General features: G+C 37.6%; 1 protein-coding gene across 1 annotated transcript; it reads left to right on the plus strand.

Moving 5' to 3' along the window:
- The first annotated feature begins 890 nt into the window (after positions 1-890).
- Rint1 (RAD50 interactor 1) lies at positions 891-4,566 on the plus strand. The gene is made up of 9 exons (XM_073979853.1): positions 891-1,175; positions 1,250-1,491; positions 2,120-2,314; positions 2,375-2,495; positions 2,553-2,662; positions 2,976-3,138; positions 3,196-3,421; positions 3,484-4,276; positions 4,338-4,566. Exons 1-9 carry the CDS (start codon positions 1,029-1,031, stop codon positions 4,525-4,527), a joined length of 2,187 nt encoding a protein of 728 aa, XP_073835954.1. The 5' UTR covers positions 891-1,028; the 3' UTR covers positions 4,528-4,566.
- Positions 4,567-18,061: the final 13,495 nt, after the last annotated feature.

Below are 18,061 nucleotides of genomic sequence, written 5' to 3' on the forward strand. Positions count from 1 at the left end.
GGGGAATCAAGTAATTTATTCGTATTTGAGGGTCGAACAACGAATAGAGAACGAACGACGTACCGTGGAAACGGGCTATAAACGAACACTATCCACTAACTATTTGTACAAATTTGGTCTGTTCCTTTACTTTTAAAAATGGTAACAGTGGCAGAAAATGGTAAAAGTGGTAAACTGCTCTCATGTAAATTGTATGCTATTAAAAGTATGGGAACACTTTACAGGTTAAAAATGGTAAAAAATGGTAACCTCAGGCACGTAAAGGAACAGAGCAATTTTGAGTAAACGAACACACATAATAGCTTTGTTCCTTTACTTTTTTAATAGTAAAAGTAGCAAAAGAGAAAACTAACAAAATTGCTCTCACGTAAAAAGTAAAGGAACGGAAAAATAGTAGATGTTGCAGCGATGTCAAATAGCAAACATGGCTGCTTAAAAAATAACAACAAACAAAATAAATTATTTATACTTATTTTATTTGTTTTTATTTTGCTTTGACAATTCGCGTTGTTTTCTTCTTTCTTTTGCCTTAATTGTCAAATTAATGTCAAATCAGCAGTTTAACAGATTTTCCACTTTTTACACCACGAAATTTGTCGAGTAGAAAGTAGTAGAAGAGAAAGCCATTTTGGCATGCTCTCTCTTAAATTTTGCTTCAAGTTTAACTACTTTTTGGGGTTAAGGTACGCTTTCCGATTTAAAAATGGTAAAAGTGGTAAAACTTTAAGAAACTTTAACGTAAAGGAACAAAGCTAATGACATTTAAAAATGTTTACTACGTTTACATTTACAAAATCCACTCGATTTCAACTGTCAATTCCTTTGGGTATATGTCAAATGAAAGCTAATCTGAAATCTATTGGATTTCAAGCGTACTATTTGATACATCTACCTTGGTTATTTTACCAGGGTCTGAACTAGTTCAGTCACCCCTTATAGTGAAACATTAAATTGAACTTTATAATTATTTTAATATTTTGTTGTCGTGTTAGATTTGTTAGGTTTAAATTATATATTTTGTTCTTAAAATGTCTAAGATTTCAATGAACAGTAAAATCGAAGAACGTATTCTGTCTCGGATCAACAATGAAATTGGCAGCGATTTCAAAAAACTTCATAGAGCTTCGATATTAGTTGAGGACTACAAGTCGCGTTTGGAAAAATTACAGGAGAAGGTATGAAGTTTTTTTGTGGATTTCAAGATGTCATCTGATCCAATGTTAATGTTGTCTCTTTTTTTCTACATCAGCTTAGCTATGAAGAACCAAATAATATTTCAAGTTTCAAGTCTGCCTTTGAGTGTGAACAACTTTCTTGTGATAGCATCGATTTCCAAATGGCCAAATTGGAAGAATTTGGAAGAAAACTTGCAGAACGTATTAAGGAGTCGAATAAAGCTCTGAATGCTGTGAAGCCGGATTTAGAACAAGTCAGAAAGTTACAAAAATTGGTTCAATACTTGCGTATTGTCCAGGATATACAAGAAATCAGGTAATTGTTGGAGAGGATGCGAGTAATTTAAAAAAAAAATCAAGATAAATTATTCCTGAAATTGACAATGTGGAAATGGAGACATCTCTTTGAAAATATTTGAATCTGGCAGTGATAACCACCTTGTGACCGCAAAAACCGTTAGCTTTAACCCAGTCATGTCTTTGTAATATGTGATTAAAATGTTCTTGTAGAGGGTTTGTTACCTAAAGGATTGGCGTAATAATTCGCTTCTTATGAGATACCAAGAAGTCAAGACAATTTGTTCCGAAATTTGTGGTGCAGGGTAAAATGTTCGGACCCCCCGTAACTTTTTCGTATCTGTTAAGTTATTCATCGTAATCTCAGCTTTGTTGTGGGTTGTGGGCTTTAGATTTCATTTCATTTATTCATCAATTGTAATATAAAAAGCCAACATGGCCAATAACTTCTTCCGGAAAAGGAAAGAAGACTAAAGTTCTCTTAGTTTTTGATATAGAAACAACAAAATCTCTCACAATATTTTATCGGACCGGAGTAATTGTGATTGGTGAAATTAAATTGAATTACTCAACAAAAGTATCAATAGTTTGGGTTTAATTTTATAATATCAATCTCAAACCGATATTTTTAATTTCCTTTGTTTCAGCCACTCCTTGACACAATGTATAAACGGTAAAGATGAGGCAAAAATGATAAATCTTTATTTGAATTTGTACGAAGAAGGTGATTACGAACATAGTGTTGTTGGGCGTCTTAGCAATGTTGAAGCACCTTTCCTTAAAACATTTGCCAATCAAACAGCTATTCATTGGCACGGTTTGTTAAAGGAAAGATTTGCCAAGTAAGCTTAATCTGATAATTTAAATTCCAGAGGCACTACAAGTCTCATTTCTTTATACAGGGAATTTGAAAATGTCTTAAAATCCTTGAAATGGGGACAAAAAGAACAAGATTCTTTACTGATCAAGCCATCCGCCGATAATATTACCAAAGGGCAATTATTAGCTGAATACTTATTCCTGGTAAGCACAAAAATTTTAACTGAAATGTACATAAAATTCGCTATTTTGTAATTGCAGCTGAAATCCCCAGCCGAGGAAACTGAACAACTAGAGATGATAACACCAAGCATTATATGTCAACCCTTGACGACAGTAACCAAATATTTAGTGGCACCCTATAGACAGCGGTAAGAATCACATGCAGGACAATCATGAATAAAAATTCCGCGCGAAATTTGTTCCCTTTCCCCAATTTCAAATTTTTTGTCGATTTGGTGAGAATTTCCCATATTTAGGTTATTCTTTAATTTACTTCTTGATTAAAAAAATGAATAAAGGACAAAAAAAGTTATTCTAGTAGTATTTCATGTTTTAAAATATTGATTTTTATGAATATCACGTTTCTAAATTATTTATTAAAAATTTCGAGGGAAATTTTCATGATTGCCCTGATTGCTCTTCCCCCCATTTATAAAACGTTATCTAATAAACTTCTTTCAGCTTTATGTATCACTTCACTGGGGTTAAGCAGACAAATCGCTTGGATAAACCAGAATGGTTTTTTACACAAATCTTAAACTGGGGTAAAGAGACACACTTGTTTGTTGGCAAAACATTCCAAACATCTGCTGTTAAGGCAGGAAAATTAGATTTCAATATTAGGGTAAGTACTTTTTCCATATTTCCATAGAAAAATGACCACAAATTAACGTTTTTTTAGTTGGAATTTATGCGCGGCTTAGTTCAATTGACCATTGAAAAGTTAATAGCAGATATTGATGAAATAAGCCGTGATGAAAATCTTTTCGCCCATCTCTTAGATGAAACACTGGCATTTGAAGCTGAGCTAAGAGAAAATTTTGGTTATCCAGCAAGCTTTCCCAGTGCCATATGTGTTATAACACAACCAGTGTATTTGCTGAAATGGATATCATTGGAAGAAAGATGTAAGGAAGATACACATACATATGTACATATCCGAAAACGTTGTATTCTCATCCATTTCTAGTTTGTTCCGAAAAAATGGACATGATTCTGCAGGCAGAAAATCCCTGGCTTCTTATCGATCCCAATATTTACGATGATGAATTAAAGATACCCAAATGTGCAGATCAATTTATACGTCTGTTGGAGGCCATAAAGGATCGCTATTACTCATTAATACAACCTGGACATCAGTTGCAATTCTTAAGTTTACAACTGGAGTTAATAGACAATTTTCGTCGTCGCCTTGTTCAACTTCATAGTAGCGGCACGGTCGATAGTATACCAATTTTAAATGCCATCAATTACATTAAAATGGTATTGAGTGAATGGGGAGAAAATGTCCATTACTTGCATTTGCATGCAGCTTTGGTGGGACCCAATGCCGAAGAAATCAACTCGGTGTTTGAAAATCCCGTATCTGAACTAGAGCATTGGACTGAAAAGCTATTAAAAAATTTAGCCACCAAAGCAGTTAATGAAATAAAAGCCAAATCCATGCCGTATCGACATGACTGTTGGCCAACCATGCCGGATCAAAACAACAAAGAACCATTTATACTATCACCTAGTGCCGGAGAAATGTTTCAGGTTATGGTCACAGTTCTTCACAATTTGGAAAGAGAACTCTCATCGAATCTTTTCAATGTAACATTGAGATTAATAGCACAACAGATCGATGCATTTATGCTGGACAGTATGGTTATGAATACGAAATTTTCACCAGCTGGTGCAGCCCAATTCAATTACGATATGACACGTAATTTATTTGCGTTATTTGGGCAGTATTGCAGAAGGCCAGATTTACTATTCAAAAGGTACATATTAAAAACAATACTCTATCAGACTCACATTTATATTCGATATATTGAATTTCAGAATCCACGATGCTAACAAGTTGTTGAATGCTGCCCTAGGTACTGCTATGCTGTTACACGAAACTTTGCAAAGCGAAGAAACACCGTTGGAGGACAAAATGAAATCTTTAAAAGAATTGGGAATTGTAAATTTCAAGCCAAAAACTTGCGTTGAGGTCTTAGAAAGGCGTACAGATATAAGAGCATTTTAAGATTAACTAAAAAATAATATTTTCTTATTAAAAAAGAAAGAGTATTTAGTGCGGGTCATGGTGCAATACATAAGGTGAAGCGATAAGGCCAGACCATGGTGGAATAAGAAGATTGTGTCATGGGACAGACTAACAAATTCTGTCGAATTAACTGTTATTGTGAATTAATCGCATGAAAACGTTAACAAAAATTATGACAGATTAAAGTATTTTCAATCAAAATAAGATCGTTTTTGTAGTTTCCGGTTCATCTTATTAACTTTACTGGCCTATATCTCGGGAATTCAATTTGCCTTGGGTGGAACCAATTTTCCCATATTTACATCAGGCAATTTTCCTTGCGGCAATTGTCAGTTTGAAGGAGAGATAGATAAAACATATTTTTGCCTCTCAGCACCCTTTCTCACCGACAAACAGACAATTGTCGGAAAGAAAATTGCCTAATGTAAATATGGACTTAAACAGACCACGCATGATACAATTAATAAGTAGTCAGTTCCTTTATCTATAAAAATGGTAAAAGTAGCATAAGTTGTGAACTGCTCTAATATCAATTTTATGCTTACATCAAGTAAAATAACACTTTTTGAGTAAAAAGTGGAAAAACTTGAAGTAAAGGAACAGATCTGAGGTGAGCCAGAAACTACAACAACAAGACTACGTTCCCACGACAATTGGATCTTCGCTCCGGAACGACCCGGCAACATCCCGGCCAGAGATTGTCAACCCAGCGACAGCTGTATCAACCGGAAGTTTTTTCCACAGGTGAGCAAAATATGCCGGCAACTTTGCTCGCCATCCTTCTAATTCGAGCCGGCATTGAGCAAAACCCCGGTCCATCGATCTGGATTTGTTCAGTGTGCAATAGGCGTATTGCGACAAACTCCCCGTCCGTTAGATGTAACGTCTGCAGAAACTGGTGCCACCTGAGGAGGTGCTCAGGTCTCACCACACACCGCCACTGGTCACAACGATACATTGCCAGCTGCTGTCAGCAGCCAACAACATCGAGCACGCCGTCCCCTGCACCTCAGAGCAATTCCAACCGCTCGCAGCAAACTGTTCAGCCTGTTCAATGGATCTGTTCAGTATGCAGAGGTGTAATCTGGGAAAATATAACATCCGTTAAGTGCAATGGCTGCAAAAACTGGTGCCATATGAGGAGATGTACCACCTTGCGTACTCACAGGGACTGGAGTCCCAGGTTCATAGCCGCGTGCTGCTCCAACATCCGTGCAGCAAGGACTAGCACTTCCGCTAGGTATTCATCCAGTACTGCGACTAGCACTCCGTCTAGTATTCCATCCAGCAGTGCCAGCTCTAGTGTCCAAACTAGTAGCGCATCTAGCTATTCAACTAGCTATTCTTCCAGTGCCACACTTCCATCCAGTGGTGCATCTACTAGTTATTCTACTAGTATTCGTTCCGGCTCCAATATTCCATCTAATGGTAGCCATATTCCAGCTAGTTATTCTACTAGCAGTTCGTCCAGTACCACTATTCCATCTGTTGGTACATATACTAGTTTCCAATCTAGTATTTCTGCTAGTTCTCCTGCTATTCCTTCCCGTGGTACTACAGCTAGCATTCCGACTAGTTTGTCATTCAGTAGTACCCCTACTAGTGCCCTCGCTAGTAGTGCGGCTAGCATTCCGCCTAGTCATCCAGATCCAGTGAACCGCGCCAATCTCCATTCCAGACAACAGCAAAGCAGTGATCCTTCCATCCAACAGTCTCAGCAAAGGCACCCACAGCAGCAATTAGTGCAGGGTGGTGACTCGATGGCCTCATTCCAAATCATGCAGTTCAACTGCAATGGTTTAAGGAATAAGGTTATTGACATCACCAATTTCATGCACGACAATAACATCCTAATTGCTGCTCTCCAGGAGACGAAGTTGACCAGTAATTGTTCCCTCTCGTCCTCAGGGAATTATAACATCATCAGACGAGATAGGGAAAGGGATCATGGAGGTGGCCTCGCATTTATCATCCAGCGAGACGTCAGATACACTCTGACGCCGCCTCCTGTTCCCCCCCGTTTCGATCCTTTCCTTGAGGTCATGAGCATCTCAGTTCATTCCGATGATTCTGATATCGAGATCATCAATGTATACATTCCGCCCGTCAACAGCATTGGGGCAAGTTATCACCCTAGCATAATTCATCTGCTTCAAGGGAATAACCGAATTGTTCTTGGCGATTTCAATGCTCATCACGAGATATGGCACTCCCAGTTGCCGAACGATCCACGCGGTATTCTTATTGCGGACCAGATAGACGAATCCGACTTCGCATCCATCAATGAGGAATCCTCCACTAGAATTACAGCCAGATGCGCGAGTTCTCCGGACATTTCCATCGTAAGTCCCTCGCTCCTTCCTTTCGCATCTTGGCAAACAAAAGTCGCGCTAAATTCTGACCACATTCCAATCTTGGTCACAGTGGAGAAACCTAGCGATTTCGTTGAGCCCGACAAGCGCACATTCGTGAACTACAACAAAGCCAACTGGCATGGCTTCACGAATTTCATTGACGACTCCTTACGTCACTTGCCGCCGCCCTCATGTGCCAGAAAGGGTGAGAGAACACTAAGGGAAGTAATCCTCAAGGCGGCAAAACGCTTTATTCCAGCGGGCAGAATTCCTCTCATGAGACCAAATTATCCATCCAGGGCATCCCGTTTGGCACAACAGCGCGATCAAATACGTGTCGATGACCCAGCTGACGAACGAATTGGGCAATTGAACGCGGAAATTGAGAACCTGGTTCTCGAACACAGGCGTTCCAAGTGGATTCAACATCTCGACCACTGCACAATTAATTCCAAGCAACTTTGGTCCACAATTAAAAGTCTATCTGGTTCCAACAAGAATAGAAATCTCCCTGCTATAGCCTTCAATAACATTACATATTCCGATGCCAAAAAGTGTGCAACACAGTTCTGCCGCCAATTCATTGAGCATCCATCTTCGCAGAGCAGGTCCAGGCGAGCCGTTTTCCGGAGATGCAAGTCAATAAAGCGTGATTTGCAGCCCATCTCCTTCACATCCAGTGAAGTCGAGAGAATTATCTCCAAATCCAAACCATCTAAAGCCCTTGGGCCAGACGGCATATCCATGGTAATGTTAAAGAAGTTGGGAGCAGTAGGTTTGAGCTACTTGACAAAGGTCCTGGAACTATCAATTTCCCAATTGGTAATTCCAGACGTTTGGAAAGTGGCTCGTATAATTCCTATTCTAAAGCCAGACAAATCCGCTACAAATGGGGAATCCTACCGCCCGATCTCCATGCTTTCACCAGTAGCAAAGGTTTTAGAGTCCCTATTGCTCCCATCCCTGAAACAGCATTTCCACCTTGCCTCCCACCAACATGGTTTCAGGGAAGCTCATAGCACAACCACGGCTTTGCAAGAGATAACCACAAAGATTGCGAACGGCCTAAATCAGCTACGACCACCCAAACGGACCATTGTGGCAGCGCTTGACCTGTCCAAGGCGTTTGACACGGTCGACCATTCCATGCTGATTTCTGACGTCATGAATTCCACCCTTCCCAATGACGCCAAGCGTTGGATTGCCAATTACCTTAATGGTAGGCAAGCCTTCGTTGAATTCCGAGGCCAAAAATCCAAATTCCGCAAGATTAAAATGGGAGTACCCCAAGGTGGAGTACTATCCCCCATTTTATTCAACATCTATCTTGCTAATCTCCCTCCTCCACCAGCAGATATTTCGGTGGTGTCGTATGCCGATGACTGCACCATAATTTCATCTGGTGTTGACATCGACGACGTAAGTGCTAGAATTTCCAACTACCTAGCCACCATCACAAATTTCTTCCGGGAGCGCAATCTTCAGCTATCCCCTACAAAGTCCTCAGTGTCCTTATTCACTTCCTGGACGAAGGAAGTTAACAACCAGCTTGATGTATTTGTCGAAGGCAGGCGTATCCCCACTGTTCATAGTCCAAAGATCCTTGGGGTAGTTTTCGACAATCTTCTCCACTTCTCTTCGCACGCCACCTACATCAACCAGAAAGTGAAATCCAGGAACAAAGTCCTTAAAGCTTTAGCTGGCACCTCCTGGGGCAGAGATAAGGAGACATTAATAACGACCTATAAGGCCATCGGTCGGTCTGTCTTCAATTATGCTGCCCCGGTTTGGACTTCCTTCCTGAGTGACACCCAATGGAGAATCCTGCAGACGACGCAAAATAATGCTCTCCGAATTGCTACGGGTTGCGTCCAGATGTCACAGGTAGATCATCTTCATGAGGAGACCAGGATGCTGTCAGTCAGGCAACATAATGTGTTGCTGACTAGACAGTTCCTGCTGGCTAGCCATCAGCCGAGTCACCCCAACCATCACGTAGTGATGGAAGATCCACCACCTAGACGCATCCGTAAGGACTTCAGGTGTTACCGTGATGACATCCAAGACGTCATTCCATCGGACGTCAACCGATTGTCTTACACGGACTCCCTGAACATTGTGCACCAACGGGCGGTCTCCGAAGCCATAAGTGTGTACAAAAACAATAAAGTCCTAAATCAACATCCTCCAGCAATTTCGGATAGTGAGAGGCTTCTTCCAAGGCAAACTCGTTCCATACTGGCACAACTTAGGTCTGGTTACAGTAGCATTCTCAATTCCTACAGAGAACGCATTGTTCCCGGTACCATAAACAGGTGCCCCTCCTGCCATCAGAGCCCTCACGATACTTCACATCTATTCAACTGTCCGTCCGCCCCCACAAATCTAACCCCTGTTGATTTGTGGTCACATCCAATTGAAGTAGCACAATTCCTTCAATTGCCAACATCAAATCCTATTCACACAACTGATTAATAATATATTCCATTTTCTTTTCTCGTTCCATTCTTCCTTAATAATTTTCAGGAAAGAGCTTCCGAATACAACCGAACTGTTACAACAACAACAACAACAAGACTATTTTGATTGAATGTACTTCAGTGCCGACCACGAAGAGCGAAGCCACGAATGTGAATGTATTAAAAATAAAAACATTGGCAATTTATGACAGTGTTAGTAATGGGTCGATTCCGCATTGCGACACGAGTCGTGTCGCGTTGCCAGATGCAATTTCTACATTGCGTATGGCAAAAGTCGCCCGAAAGTTAATTTTCGGGCGACAACAAATTAGCTGTCGCCGTCCATATTTACAAGTGAATAAAAACGGAAAATTGGAACATAAGTAACATTTATTCCAAGGCGAATTTACACCATGATTTATTCGAAGTGAATTTGTTTAATATTATATACATTTGTTGGTGTTTGAATACTTATAATGGCAAAAATTACTACAAAACAGCAATTTGAAATGCTGGTTGAAAAAATGGAAGCCCCCACAAACGTAGCTCGTGGAGTCAGGATTTTTGGCGAAACTAAGGCCACTTTTAAAGAGATATGAAAGGATGTTGCGCAACTACACACCTTTACACATTTTTCCTCTATTGACTGCAACACTTCACAGATAACACTGCAAGTTTGGGTTGAGCCATACCGAGGTAAAAGTCATTGCTATGGGATCTTTGAAAACGTCATTCTGCAAAAAAAAACCGTAAAGCAACACACACTTTTCGGAGTGGCTGCATGGCTGTTGACCTAGCGCTTTTAAAAGTCATTTTTAATGTCCCTACTATATAAAGAACAGCGTCTTTTGGAAGCCGGAAATAGCTTTTAAACCATGGTAGAACAAATATAAGTTAAAGTAAATACAACTCATTTTCATATTTGTTTTTGTTTGTAATGTTAATGTCAAATGTATATGTAAACAAAATAAGGAAATGTCTATAAATTATTTGAATTTAAAAAACTAATAATTTTTCACATTTGATTGAATATTTTGGAAAACATGAATGAAAATTCGTTACATTTTCAATTTGAATGTTTCCACATCATTCCACTAAATGCATAATTTCTCGCAGAAAGTAGAATTCTTGCAAAAAATGTTTGGGGTCGCTGAAAATTCATTGAAAAAGGAGAAGTTGGTTATATATTTTGTTTTTGAAATCAAAGAAGCGCATGTTTATTATTTATATTTATTTTTTCAAATTTAACAAAATACCTCACATATTCAGCGCAATCATAAATATCATCTCACCGTGAGTTTTCTTGCTCTCGCCTCCTCCCTGAAGCGCTCGGCACATACGATGCGTTGAGCGTCGCGGTACAACAACCACATGAAAAAAGTGTAAGTGATGCCAAGTTTAAAAAAAACTACAATGCGGCTGACGCATTAAAGTTAAACTACCATTTCTTACCATTTTTAACCTGTAAAGTGTTCCCTTTTAATAGCATACAATTTATATGATAGCAGTTTACCACTGTTGCCATTTTTAAAAGTAAAGGAACAGACCAATAATTTAACTGTTTTGTTTGTCACTAAACGGACCGTATGTGCCGAGGGCTTGATGAGGTGCTCCGACCTTACATCAAAATCATGCCAAACGTCAAATTTGCTCACAATAATGCATTAGAGTGAATTGCTTGTTTACATTTTGTATGTGATTTTATTCACAATAACGCATTTTGACAACTGGTATGAAGATCAGCTTTTTTTTTGGCGTTTCACCTTTATTCCACCATGCTTTAGGCGATATTTGTTCACTTTTTTGCAAATTGCAGAAATTCTTCGGGTGTAAATAAACAATTTTCACATATCTGACAAAACAAAAAACAGCTGTTACGGATGTTGCCACATATCAAACAAATTATTTATCAATTACCATGTATTTTTAAAGTGGATAGTTGATAACAAATATTTTTCGTTTTATTTAATTTAAAATAAATTTAATTTAATTTAAAATAAAGTCAAAGACATAAATACAACTAAGACTAGACAAAATGCATGCAACAAAAAAATGTTTACGAAACTTTGTATAGAAACATTACCCTTAACAGGTTGCAGTTAATTCAAAATCGCTACCAAGGAGGAACATTTCATGTAATGGTATCAGAAACGAAATTTATGAATTCAAGGATCTATTCAAGAATAATTCTATGTCAATTGGATCGGTAAATTCGGTTAAATACGTAAAAATGTATAAAAGAAAAAAATGTTATATCACCATATCGTGATATAACATTATGTTAAATTCAAAAGCCATTCACTGAAGAATGATAACAAACAAAATGTCTTATCTTGTTGTATTTATGTCTTTGATAAAGTAGTGTATTATTTGTTTATTTCATAAACAACTTGAATCACTACAAGTGTACAGTACATTTGTCGTTGGAGTACATCTTTTCCTATGCATTCACTTTTGAATTTTACAAGAGAGCGCGCTGCTAGGATGCACTCCATTTTGCTTCCACAGCACACAGCTAGGATGCACTCCATTTTCGATCCAAATCACAACTTCATATGTAGTCTTTTGGATTGAATTTAAAGCAGAATGCGGCACACAACAACAACAATTTGAGCAAACACTGTTGTCAGTGCATTGTTTTTCAATTAGTGAGTGGAGAGAGAAGCTCTCTTTGCTTGCTCGCGAGTAAGGAGGTGCCGCATTCTGATTTAAAGGCACTCTTCGGATTGTGTTTTTAATCAATCCAAAGATGCAGTAAAAATTCAAGCTATTGCGAAATATCCCAGATTAAATAAAATACATTTATTATTTGTGTAAAACAAGAAGAACTTTATTATATAAACATAAATTAAAAAAAGTTTCCATTAAATTCAATCACAATTGAGTGTACTTCCTCCGTTCTCCTTTTAATCCAAGCGCAACTGATTTTGCTTAGTCAAGGGTTTTTACATATGTTGCCTTCCCATCACCAGTTCAGCTTTGTTGTTGTTGTTGTTGTAGCAGCATATAATGCTGGGCTGGCAGCCGCTGGCCGAAACACTTTTGGTTTCGGGTCAATCCGGTACGTAAGAACCCGCTGCCTTGGGATTGCAGTTCAGCAGCAGCAGTTCAGTTTTCGACATGCACTCCACACCAAATTTCCGTCTTGTAAATTACCACAAAAATTTTCAACTTTAGTTTGTATTTTTTTATTTTATAACAAATTCTTCAAAATATATTCACGCTTGTTTCTCTTTTGAAGAAATTATGTCGGCTTCGACAACCAACTGTTTTTGTTTTGTAGGGATCTCTAAAGCAACTGCTTATAAAATGTATCGAACGGAGTGCATTTTTCATAACTCTGTTGGACTACATCGAAAGATGTTGTGAAATCATAGCTCCAATTGCACAACTTCCAATTTTTTTGCGGGGTATGAAAACGTAAACAAATATTTTGACATCTTGAAGAATTTTCGAGTGTTCCTAAAACTTCAAAACAATACGCATATTCTCTGTTCCAAAACCTGCAAGAATCTCCTATTTTCTACTGTGATAACAGTTTTTCCTTTATGTTATCGGAAAAAATGGTAAAAATTAGTAGATTTTTGCAGTTCTGGAACAGACCTAAAATAGTATTACCTTGGACAATCCAACATAAGGAAATTGTTCAAGGAATAAAGAATACCGTTTTCCAACAAGCCCCTTTATTTGGCCATCATAAATGCAGCTAGCGGTAACTGTTGGCACTGATATTCCATCGCCAATGAAGACAATAACATTTATTTTCCGTCAGATAAAGTTTATTTCGTAGCGATTGTTGTGAATCTGTTATCCAAAACTGTTCATCTGTTGCGTGTTTTTGGACTGAAGGGCGAAAATTTGGGGTGGGCCAATTGGTTGTTGATGGCGGCGCTATTGCTGCTAAATCAGGAACACCATTATTCCAGATGATATTAAAACTTATTATGGTGGCTGGGGGCCAAAATGCTTACCATAATAAAGAACACAATGTAGATTGTGATTCTGAACCAATGAAATAATTTAATTGGAATTCAATTAAATTGTACGCGTCTGCACATCATGTGAAAGCTGAGAAAACTGAAAAGAGGACACAAGAGGCATTGCCAGCCCTAATCACAGAGAGGGTATGTTCAATGAGAAATAAATACTACCGAATATGTCAACCCTGGAGGTCAGCCATTTAGGAGGGTAGTATCTTTAATGTATGAGTAAACAAAAATACATATATATTGGAAAATTGAAGAAAATGGTGGAAAAAGACGGCGCTATAAAAGGGAAATCGCGGAAAATTTAAGAGATCAGTTGCTCTATAACCGCCATTTAGATTGCCTGACAAAGCATAGAAAAAATCATTTATCTGCCGACTGAAGTAAAAGAAAAAACAGTTGTGTGTAACTTTTATTTATTCTGTTGGTGGAAACAAAAATCAAAAGTGAGTGACGATTGTGTTTAGCTAGCTGGTTATGGTCGTTGATGCTGACGACGGTTTTTTTTTGTAGATTTTCCCAAACATAGATACGAATCCGCAATTTCACTGGCCTCAGGTAATCCATAATTGGGGCCAGTGTATCTTTTCGATAATTGGTGCAGCTATCATCATTTTGTTGTGGGATGCAGCTTTTGTCCTTATTGTGCAGCTGCCGAATATTCAAAAAACTGGTGGGCTGCAGATGTCGTTTTGCGTTGAATCTGGTCTGTTGCCTCATGCATTATTCTAATTGCAACCATTGGTATAACAAACGTTTCTCTGTGAGTTATTGGTGGTACGCTGAAGTGCCAGAAAATTACCTTAAGGCCTGCGTACATAAGCTGCTCTGCCTGATTGCCTTGCTTTCCTGCTTCATTTTTGACATAATAAAAATAAAAGAATAAAGAAGGCCGAGGAAATTTCGAACTGCGTTGCCCTTTTCTTTTTTATTCTTTTATCAGAAGTAAGCAAGGTAAGCAGGCAAGGCAGCTTATGTACGCAGGCCTTTATTGTCCGGAAAGAGAGGTAACCAGTATCATACATTTTATGTGTTTAGAATCAACCAAAAGGTCCAGTGGCGGTTATCTGCAAAATAAAGAGAAGAGAAAATTTACATTATTCAGATGCAAAATCTTTAAGATAAAGGCAACTAAAATTTATCGAAGAACTTGTTTAAATGATATTTTTTGAGATACTATTTAATTTAACTAATGATATTAATCAAAAGATAAATTTATGTATATTAATGTTGTGTTGTCCTTGTGTCTGTCCTAGCATATAAGTAATTTGCATTTGTAAGGGTCTTTTAACGCCAGTTAAAACCAGATAAATTTTGGGGTTTCAGTAGAACGCTAGAGAAGCGAAATTTAGGCCAAATTAGCCTGAAAACCATCTTAAGTGAGCTCTCTTAGGGTAGGCACGTTGGGCGCCATCTGTTACGGCTCCTGATATGGCGGCGCTAGATTGGACCATCCGGACTAGCTTGCGTTCCCAAGGTCAGGGCAACAACCATCCTCCTTTATCAATAGCAGGTCTCGTAAATGTATAAAGTGTTTGTGTTTGTTAGCTTAACAAATTTATGTTCGCCCTGATGGGCTAGAGTGGATGGTTGAGAACCTGACCTTGGGAACGCAAGCTAGTCCGGATGGTCCAATCTAGCGCCGCCATATCAGGAGCCGTAATACATCATTTAAATCATTAGGATTCGTTATTTTATACCCCGGTTACACTATACCGGATTAACCTAGTGGGTTTGGATTTCAAATGTCAATTCCGTAGTCCCGGTCCACACTAGAGTGATTTCATTGAAAAAATTGCATGAAATTATGTGTCTCTACATCAAATGTGTTCTTCTTTGACACAGCGGTGCCGAAGTTTTTCGGCAATTTAAACACATACGACCCGAATGCATAGAAAGAGCGTACGAAAAAGAGATAATGTTTTGATTTGTTTTTGTTTTGTAGCGTGCGTGCATAAAAACACACTAACACACAGTCATAAGTTGCCAATAGTTTGAATACATTCACATTTTGGGCTGTTCTCTTTTTGGTCACGTCTGCTCTACATCGACCTCCATAGTAAAGTAAAATCATAAAATTGCTGTAGTGGGGAATTCGATTTAAGAACACCTAATTTCATGAAACTTTTTAATGAAATTCACGTTAGTGTGGATCGGGACATTGCGCAAACGTCAAATAACTGGGTTAACCCGGCAAAAAACTCTAGTGTAACCATACTATTAGATGAAAGATCTGAAATATTTACGGAATAGAAAATAAGACTACAAATTGATATATTATTCAAATAGCTTTTGTTGGTAGGAAGGAAAGGGTTATCGCTCTGTTCCAGAAATGGCAAAAATTCCACAATTTTTGAAATTTTGACAAGTTTTTCCTTTATAAATTTGTTAAAAAATTAAAAATATTTGATTCTAGCAGGTTCTGGAACAGAGCATATACATATATATGCTCTGTTCCAGAACCTGCAAGAAGGTACTTTATTTGTTCCAGAACTGCAAGAATCTACTAATTTTTACTATTTTTTCCGATAACATAAAGGAAAAAATGTTATCGTAGTAAAAAATAGTAGCTTCTTGCAGGTTCTGATGCAGTGCTTTGGATCGAATTTAAAGGCACTTTTCGAAATGTGTTTTTATGCAGTTCAAAGATGCAATACAAATGGAAGCCATTGCAAACTATCCCAAAATAATAAAAAGAATTTATTGCTTGTGTAAAACAAGAATAATAAGAACTTTATTACATTAACACAGATTATGAAATTTCTCCATTAAATTCAATCGCAACAGAGTTTGTTTCGTCCGCTCTCCATTTGATCCAAGCTGAAATGCTTTTGCTTCATCTGCTAAAGGGGTTCTTGTATTAGCTTTGTTCCTTTACTTTTTTAATGGTAAGAGTGGTAAAAGAGAAATGTGTCAAAATTGCTCTCTCATGAACATTTTTACCAGAAAAGTAAAGGAACGGAAAAATGGTAGATCTGGCAGCAATGTCAAAAAGAAACATAAAAAATGAATTTTCGTCTTTTATTTCACAGTTTTTAATTTAGTTTTGTCAGCGTTCGACTTTTTCTTCTGTTTTTTCGTCCATTTTCTTCTTCATTAGGTGTGTACGATAACTTCGCAAGTGAAAAGTACTTGCAAGTTCTCAGTAACCTCTCTCCATCAATTTTACTCTCTCGAAGTTTGTGCAAATTTGCACAAACTTTTGGGTAATCGTACAGACCTATTGTGAAATAATCGTCAAACAAAAGTTGAAATATCAATTCTGCCATTTTTACTGCAGAAATTTGTCTGGTAGCCTGTGGTAAAAGAGAAAGCCATTTTTGCTCTCTCTCCTCTCTCACTCTTTTAAAAATTGCTTTTAGTTTTGCCACTTTTCGGGGTTAAGGAACGCTTTGCAGGTTAAAAATGATAACAAATGGTAACCTCAGGTAAGTAAAGGAACACAGCTATTGTCTTCCCACCACTAGTTGAGATTTCGACAAGTCCTCCAACAGCATTTCATTAGTCCCGGGCCACACTACAGTAATTTCATTGAAATTTTGATATGAAATTATGCGTCTCTAGATCGACGTCCATAGTAGAGTAAAATCATAAAATTGCTGTAGTGGGGAATTCGATTTAAGAACACCTAATTTCATGAAATTTTTTAATGAAATTCACCCTAGTGTGGACCGGGACTTAGGAAATTTTCTTCTCGTGAGTTATCGTAAAAATGTTCCCAACTTTTGGTTGTATTTTCTATTTTATATAAAAATTTTAGAAATTGATGCACACTTTTTCTATCTTTGAAAAAATTGTAGGTATCTACAAATTGGCTTGCTTGCTAGGGATCAATAAGTTCCGGTCCACACTAGAGTGATTTCATTGGATAAATTGCATGAAATTATGCGTCTCTAGATCGACTTCCATAGTAGAGTAAAATCATAAAATTGCTGTAGTGGGGAATTCGATTTAAGAACGCCTCACTTCATGAAATTCACGCTAGCGAATAATAGTTTTTAAATCAAGATATTTTAAAATGTTGTCAAATTTCATATGACATTTTATACATTTATTTCTATTTCGATGTACATTAGGGACATATATTTTTTGAGAAAAAAAAATATATCATTTGGAAGACTTCTTCATATCAATGATATGTAACCTCCTCCAAGTTCGAACGATAAGCCGCGCAGTAAATACCCGCTTGTAGAGCCGATACAACGTTTTTTAATATGTGATGTATTTTGTTAAAATGTAAAAAAATAAAGCCCTAATAAACATGTGCTTCTTTGATTTCTAAAACAAAACATTGAAACAGCTTCTCCTTTTTCTATGAATTTCCAGCGACCCCAAACTTTTCTGCAAGAATTCTACTTTCTGCGAGAATTTATGCATTTAGTGGAATGATGTGGAAACATAAAAATTGAAAATGTAACGAATTTTCATTCATGTTTTCCAAAATATTCAACCAAATGTGAAAAATTATTAGTTTTTTAAATTCCAATAATTTATAGACATTTCCTTGTTTTGTTTACAAATACAACTGGCAGTAACGTTACAAACCATGGCCCAATAATAGGTCCTCCATCAAGCGAATTCAAAGAAAAACGAAGATTTTAAATGTCAAAATTCATAAACAGAGGCGAAAAAATTTTTGAGGCGAATTTCTTTTCTGTCAATTCAGGTAGATACATACAAAACATTTTCCGAGAAAAAGTTGTTACCGTAGTTA

The sequence above is a fragment of the Musca autumnalis genome, unplaced genomic scaffold (genome assembly GCF_047663935.1).
Source record: "Musca autumnalis isolate F117 unplaced genomic scaffold, ASM4766393v1 scaffold_4, whole genome shotgun sequence".
Lineage (NCBI taxonomy): Eukaryota > Metazoa > Arthropoda > Insecta > Diptera > Muscidae > Musca > Musca autumnalis.

What these genes read in the sequence shown, in the direction of transcription:
- Rint1 (XM_073979853.1), top strand. Translation starts at nt 1,029, where the DNA reads ATGTCTAAGATTTCAATGAACAGTAAAATCGAAGAACGTATTCTGTCT. An exon ending in TGGAAAAATTACAGGAGAAG is followed by an intron (nt 1,176 to 1,249) that starts GTATGAAGTTTT and finishes TTTCTACATCAG; the next exon opens with CTTAGCTATGAAGAACCAAA. An exon ending in CCAGATTTACTATTCAAAAG is followed by an intron (nt 4,277 to 4,337) that starts GTACATATTAAA and finishes ATTGAATTTCAG; the next exon opens with AATCCACGATGCTAACAAGT.